This window comes from Octopus bimaculoides, chromosome 9 (genome assembly GCF_001194135.2).
Source record: "Octopus bimaculoides isolate UCB-OBI-ISO-001 chromosome 9, ASM119413v2, whole genome shotgun sequence".
NCBI classification, from domain to species: Eukaryota; Metazoa; Mollusca; class Cephalopoda; order Octopoda; family Octopodidae; genus Octopus; species Octopus bimaculoides.
In genome coordinates, this window is record NC_068989.1 from 81922950 (window position 1) to 81930449 (window position 7500).

Sequence of the window (7500 nt, forward strand, 5' to 3'; positions counted from 1 at the left end):
AACAAAGTGTGAGAAAGGGCAAGAATAATTGATTTCATTTGACCCTAAGACATAAGAGGTATTTATTGAATGAAGCCCCTTTCCTCCACCCAGAAGGAGTGTGTGGGTAAAAGGCAAAATTTGTTGAAACAAGGTTATTTTAAAAATAATTTAGTTTCATCTATTAATATTTAAATGTGAAATTATGAATGATAGGCGCAGGGGTGGCTGTGTGGTAAGTGGATTGCTTACCAACCACATGGTTCCGGGTTCATTCCCACTGTGTGGCACCTTGGGCAGGTGTCTTCTACTAGAGCCTCGGGCCGACCAAAGGCTTGTGAGTGGATATGGTAGACGGAAACTGAAGGAAGCCCGTTGTATATATGTATATATGTATATATATATGTATGTTTGTGTGTCTGTGTTTGTCCCCCCAGCATCGCTTGACAACCGATGCTGGTGTGTTTACGTCCCCGTAACTTAACAGTTCGGCAAAAGAGACCGAGAGAATAAGTACTAGGCTTCCAAAGAATAAGTCCTGGGGTCGATTTGCTCAACTAAAGGCGGTGCTCCAGCATGGCCACAGTCAAATGACTGAAACAAATAAAAGAGTAAAAGAGATTATGTTAGATATGTGATGTATCAGTAAAATTGCTAATCTGCTGGTAATGAAAGAAAGCTGACTGAATATCCAGAAATAAAGGGTACCCAAATACTTGACCAAACCTGTGAAAAGGGAAACCCCAAATAAGGGAAATGTCCATCGCTTGTGTATGTATGTGTTAGTACACCTATGTATGAGTGTGTGTGTGATCACTTACCAAGATCATCATCAGGAGTGGATGCCGGTGCCATAGGACTGACCGTTCCTGTAGGAACCTCAGCAGCTCCATTCTCATCCACAGGAACATGATCATCAACATCCCATGAACTGAAGAACCAATCAGGCTGAAAACATCAAATAAAAAAAAAAACTGTATATGTATGTATGTGCGCATGTATATATATATATATATATATATATATATATATATATATATATATATATATATATATATATATATATGTAATGATGATGATATATATATATATATATATATATATATATAGGGAGAATTCACAAAAAAACAACAGACAAAGACAGGTGGTGTAGAAAACAAACAGATTTATTAGTATAACGCTCGGGAATTCAGAATAGTAAACAGTTCAAACAATAGACATTTTGAGTTCGGGGTCTAAGAATGGAACAGCCAGGTTTGATGTTGGTAGAAGTTATTAAAGAATATATTACTTACATGAAGAATCACACTCTCAATAATCCGACATTGATGAGACATGTCAATGGCCATTGCTTGTACGTCTTCATCATGGCGGCGCACTAAAGTTGGACCAAGAACTATGGCCAGGTTTCGGGCACACATCTGAAACAGGAATATATACTAGAGATGTATGAGCATATACACATACTTACAACACTTATAGTCACAGCACCAGGATAATGTCTATACTTACAGTCACACTAATAGAACAATATAATTAGTTACACCAATACACAATGTCTATACTTAGTCATGCCAATAGACAAGGTCTATATGTACAGTCACACCAACAGGACAATGTCTATACTTAGAGTCACACCACTTGGAGGATGTCCTTACCTTGTTGATATGGCTGTGGTCAGCTATTTTGCGTAAATGATGCGCCAAATGACGAAATGTTTCAAAGTGGACATCTGGCAACTGATGAATAACCCTCTTCAATGTCAGCATCCTTTTCTGTGGATTTTCTATCTGGTTAGCATTGATGAAGCTCTGGTATAACTCTGTAACAAATGATATAGTGGTATGCATAAGCTGCAGATAATGTAGTGACATACATTAAGATGGTGATGTAATAGAAGCGTACATGATGTACCCTGTGCTGTGTACAATGTAACTACAGTAGAATGTTATACTGTGAAGGGAAGGCACATGGCTTAGTGGTTAGGGTGTTCAGCTTACAATCACAAGGTTTATTTGACACGTGAGTAGAACTATGTCTGGAAACCTCGTGACATACTTAGATTGTTGAAAAAAAAAATCGATAATAGGGCCCTTCCAATGGATCCTTCTATCTACTACATATTACTAATGTTTTATTTAAAGAACCTAAGGGAAATAACCCATACCACCTACAGATTTTAGTGAAGCGATTAATTTTTGATTCTCATGATCAGCCGACCTAATTCTGCATTTCACTACTCACAGTTTTGAACTGCTAAACATTATTATTGTACTTCCTTAATTTGAATCTTAAACATTAAAGACTTCATTCGTACATTTCTATACACACATACTTTTTTGAATGCTCATTACTCCGATAATTCTGCATTTTTACAGTTACACTTTTTCCATGACAGTAGATAATTTTTTTATTCCACAACGTATTTGTAGTGGCTTTATGCAGGCATGGCATGGATTCGATCCTCAATTGCCCAATTTCACTCAACACTTCAACAGCGCTTTTCTCATGGTAAACAATAGTTTTTCTGCAAATGACAACAGTTATATATTTCCCAGATGCCTTCACTAAGCAGAATAATGTCTTTGCCTCTCACCAATCTCCGCCAACCTCTCTCACCAACCTCTGACAATCTTTCTCGCTAACCTCCAAGTACCTCTCTCGCCAACCTCCTCCAGCTGACAGTTTTTGTACTTTTTTGTGACGGTTATAACAAAATTGCTTTCTTATATCACAGTAATAAGGCGTTTCAATAGAACATCTTTACCACCGGGAATTACTGGGTACACCAGCTAGTATATATATAGTCTAATCTAAAGACTCTACAGTTTCCCAAATGTGCAACCAATTTCTAAGACTGCAGTACAAAATAAGGTGAACATAATCTACTGGATGTATGATATTAGACTAAAAGAACAACTGGGTATAGGAGTTTGATTTGGTTTTTTTTCTCAAGGGAAGAAACTGTGTTGGTATGGGGTATGTGATGTATGAAAAGAGTAATAGTTCAATAAAGAAGAAGCAAGTGATTTCAGAAGAAGGAACCTACAGAAAACACATGCATATATAGCAATGCTTACTCACCATTGGTAACTAATGGTTCTGGAAGTTTCTGGAAGAAAGACTTTAACAAACTACTGATTACATTCACATCTTGCCATTTTTCATTTTCTTGGTTGATGTATTCTAGACCCTGTAGTGAAGAAGAGAGAACAAATAACAGTGAGGTGAGGATTTATAGTGAACTTTTACAGAAGCAGACAGGCTCTGTTGGGTACAAGATGGCGTGTCAATAACATTTGCAAAATGAATAATGAATTCTGTTGTTAAGAAAGGGCCACAATGTTGGATTATAGTAGAAGGTTAAAAGAGGTAGATCAAACAAAAAGGACACAAAAATCTACAAAAACAATGATATATCAACATGAACTCAGGTTATGGGGAGAAACCATCACCCAGGGTAATTTGCAGTACTCCCCACAAAACTCAACATGCCAAAGGTAATAATTATAATAATAATAGTAATATTTTCCATTATAGGCACAAAGTGAAATTTTGGGGGTAGAGGGTAAGTCCATTACGTCAACTGGTACTTATTTTATCTGAAATGACGAAAGGCAAAGGTGACTTTGCAGGAATTTGAACTCATAATATAAGGCTGGAAGAAATGCCACAAAGCATTTTGTCAAGCATGCTAACAATTCTCAGAGCTCTCTGCCGTAATAAAGGATTTAAATTTCAGCACAAGGCCTGCAATTTGGGGGAAGGGGGGTTTTTAATTCAATTACAGCGACTGGTACTTATTTTTATTGACCCTGAAAGGGTGAAAGGCAAAGTTGACCTCAGAAGAATTTGAACTCAGAATGTAAAGACAGATGAAATGCCACTAAGCATTTTGTCCAGTATACTCTCTTTCTTGTTTTCAGTCATTTGACTGCGGCCATGCTGGAGCACCGCCTTTAGTCGAAGAAATTAACCCCAGGACTTATTCTTTGTAAGCCTAGTACTTATTCTATCGGTCTCTTTTGCCAAACCACTAAGTTACGGGGATGTAAACACACCAACATCAGTTGTCAAGCGATGTTGGGGGACAAACAAAGACACACACACACACACACACATATATATATATATATATATATATATATATATATACGACGGGCTTCTTTCAGGAAAGTCTTTCTAAATATCTCCAGAGGAGTATGAACCTACAATTTAGTGGGTTCACAATTTTTAACCCCTGTTTGGCATTAGAAAGGGCATCCAGCTGTAGAAACTTTGCCAGATCACACTGGAGCCTGGTGCAGCCTTCTGGCTTGCCAGTCCTCAGTTAAACCGTCCAACCCATGCCAGCATGGAAAGTGGATGTTAGACGACAACGATGTAGCCATTATGCAAGATAATGAGGGATCCTCTATGGAGTCACTTGAGCTGTTAGAAATAGCAGTCAGCTCTCCCACCATCCTACTCTACCATGTTAAATAAAGAGGCTACATTGAGCAATGTTGTTCCTTATATATAACAGGATGGATGGTCATAATTAAAATCCCTTTCATCACAGGTCTCTAAAATCAGGGCTGATCTGGAATTATGTGACAACAATAAATGTGTGTGTGTGTGTGTGTGTGTGTGTGTGTGTGTGTGTGTGTTAGTAAAAAGTACAAACCTTGTTGAATTCCTCTTGCATGTTAGAAATAACCAACTTGTTGCCAGGAATTCTGTAAACACCAATAACCTTCAGTCCTCGTGTTTCAACAATACTGGTGCAGAGATCAATAACGAAGGGGATAGACTAGAGGGGAGAGAAAGAGAGAAAAACGGGGTCAATATTGATGTAATAGAGGACAGCATAGAAAAGAGAGAAAACAAAAAAAGGATTTGGGGAAAGTAAAACTTTATAATTTGAACATTTCTTACCTCTATTTGGTAACATTTAATAATTTAACCCTTTAGCATTCAGAATAATTACTCAGTCAAATTATAATAGAATACTTTTTTTATTCATATTATTTTGAATTAATTATGCATTATCTCATAGCTTTGAGATTTTGATGATGTGATTGTATTTTTTAGAATGATATTGTAGGCTAGATGTGAGAGGCTGGATCTAGCTGGTTGTTGTTGGCACTCCGTCACTTATGACACAGTGTGACAAAGCTGGCCCTTTAAATTACAGGCACAACAGAAACAGGAAGTAAGAGTGAGAGAAAGTTGCAGTGAAAGAGTACAGCAGGGTTCGCCACCATCCCCTGCCGGAGACTCATGGAGCATTTTTTAGGTGTTTTCGCTCAATAAACACTCACAACACCCGGTCTGGGAATCGAAACCGCGATCTTATGACCGCGAGTCCGCTACCCTAACCACTGGGCCATTACGCCTCCACATCTAGCTGGTATAAACATAAAAAAGCTATAACATATTGTCCAGATATGGCCAAGTTAAATGCTAAAAGGTTAAGTTAGAAACGTGATAGTAGTGGTAGTGGGGTGATGGTAGATGATAGAAGTGGCGATGGAGGTAGTGATTGTGGTGGTGATGATAACAATGGTGGCAGTGGTTGTGGGGATATATTATGAAGGTAATGTGATGTTAGTTTTGTGATGGTGGTCTTGTGATATGATTAAAGAAAACATGACTAGAACTCTAAAAACAAGTATCTACTCACTTCCTTATAGGGAGAAGGGGTACACAGCTCAAGATGGACTCCAAAAGAACCAGTTGCTTCTTCAGGGGCCGGTGGTTGGTTATTTCCCTTGTTTTTAAAACGAATCTTTTCTTTCCAACTTTTTGTCTTTGTACCATCTTCTGGAAAATACAGCATCGTGTAGACAGGGGAAACAAGAATTTATTGATAACATTAGCACATGCACAAACTATTTGTAGCTGTTCAATACAAGTATTGAATCTACTCCACAGCAACAATAAATTGAACAACCAGATATCATATGGGGGAATGTCCCATAGTATTAGTCTCGAATTTTGGCACAAGATCAGCAACTTGGTGAGAGTGAGGGTAAGTTGAATACATTGACCACAGTGCTCAACTGGTACTTATTTTATCGACCTCAAAAGGACAAAAGGCGAAACTGACTTTGGTGGAATTTGAACTCAGAACATCAAGACAAACAAAAAGTCACTAAGCATTTTGCCTGGCACATTAATGATTCCACCAGCTCACCACCTTAATGTCCTGTAAGAGTGAAGACCTAGTTAGAAGAGATTTCAAGTAAGATTTCAAATCATTCTAGAAATCTTAAAAGCCTGAAGGAAAACAAAGCTTTTAACCTTTTAACATTCAGATTATTCAATCAAATGAAATGCTTATTTATTCACATTGATTTGAATTAACCATGCATTATCTCATAGATTTTGATGAGATGATGTGATTGTATATATTTTTAGAATGACATTGTAAAATAGGTGAGAGAGGCTGGATCTGGTTGGTTTAAACAAAACTGGTAGAATACTTGAGCCAGATATGGCTGATTAAAATGTTAAAGGGTCAAAAGAGTAAACACCATCTTTTACTACATTTGGTTTGATTCATTTTGTGTTTGACTGTTGGATACCAGGTTGGTTATGTTTATCAGTGAAGGACAGAACTGAACTAATTAACCTTTGTTTCATGGAGGATTCATTGTAAAGATAAAGATGTCCTTCAACTGTTGCTGATTGCAACTTATCTCAAATGTTGGTAAATAACAACAATTTAGTTATTGTTTACACTCAGACCAATCCTAATTTAACTGATCAATGATCAATGTGATTCCAATCATGCCCATCTCACCTATGACAACATTTTCTTTTAAAGTGGTGGGATGTGGTGAGTTAAGGTAGATTTGGCTGCTATTTCTAACAGATTGAACTATCACTTAGATGTCCCTTCCTTGGTTTATCAAGTGTTTAATAATACATATATCCAACTAATTAAGGCAATTTATTTAATCTCTGGACTTGTGCACCCTCAATATTTTAAAAACAGCCCCAAATGCCTGTTTAGCATTCTGTAACTTAAATTACAAATTAGGTAATTTTTTTTTTAATATTCTGGAAACTGAAGAATGCAGTAATGAAGAAGGTGATTTAAGATATTATATGGACCAACATGGAGAGACAAACAGTTACACACACATACTTATATACATTCAACATTTTATATATGTGTGTGTTTGTGTGTTACTATAGAATCTTTGCCAATAAAAACAGATTAAGTAAATTCCATAACTCAAGTTACCGATCTTTTTTCTACTGAATTTATTAAGAAGTATGTCTAACTGTAATACACACGTTCTAAATGCCAGCAATACTAACATAAGTCTATGTTAATATAAAGCGATAACAGTATACATGTAATTATTTACAATGTTACCCCTCACTGTGTCAACAGTTGTAGATAATCAAGGTTGCCTCAACCATTCAGCAGTACAGCAACTACCTTTGCACCCCCCCTTCCCCACCACCACCACAACAGCAACAATTGATGAAGGTCAAATTGTTCAGATTACCTTTTGTTTTGGGTTT

At 37.0% G+C, this 7500-nt stretch overlaps 1 protein-coding gene and 1 long non-coding RNA gene across 9 annotated transcripts in view; one reads left to right on the top strand and one right to left on the bottom strand.

Moving 5' to 3' along the window:
• LOC128248744 (uncharacterized) overlaps positions 1-7500 on the top strand; it is a 64142-nt gene that overhangs the window by 11095 nt on the left and 45547 nt on the right. The window lies entirely within an intron of this gene.
• LOC106877701 (rho GTPase-activating protein 21) overlaps positions 1-7500 on the bottom strand; it is a 373680-nt gene that overhangs the window by 3955 nt on the left and 362225 nt on the right. For 7 of the 8 annotated variants that reach the window (XM_052970828.1, XM_052970827.1, XM_014926655.2 and 4 more), the window contains 6 exons: positions 5645-5784; positions 4646-4771; positions 3064-3172; positions 1638-1801; positions 1275-1400; positions 801-927 (listed from right to left, as the gene is read on the bottom strand). In XM_052970828.1, coding sequence (XP_052826788.1) covers positions 801-927; positions 1275-1400; positions 1638-1801; positions 3064-3172; positions 4646-4771; positions 5645-5784 — 792 coding nt within the window. The remainder of the gene's footprint in view (positions 1-800; positions 928-1274; positions 1401-1637; positions 1802-3063; positions 3173-4645; positions 4772-5644; positions 5785-7500) is intronic. The other variant, XM_014926656.2, reaches the window with a different exon arrangement.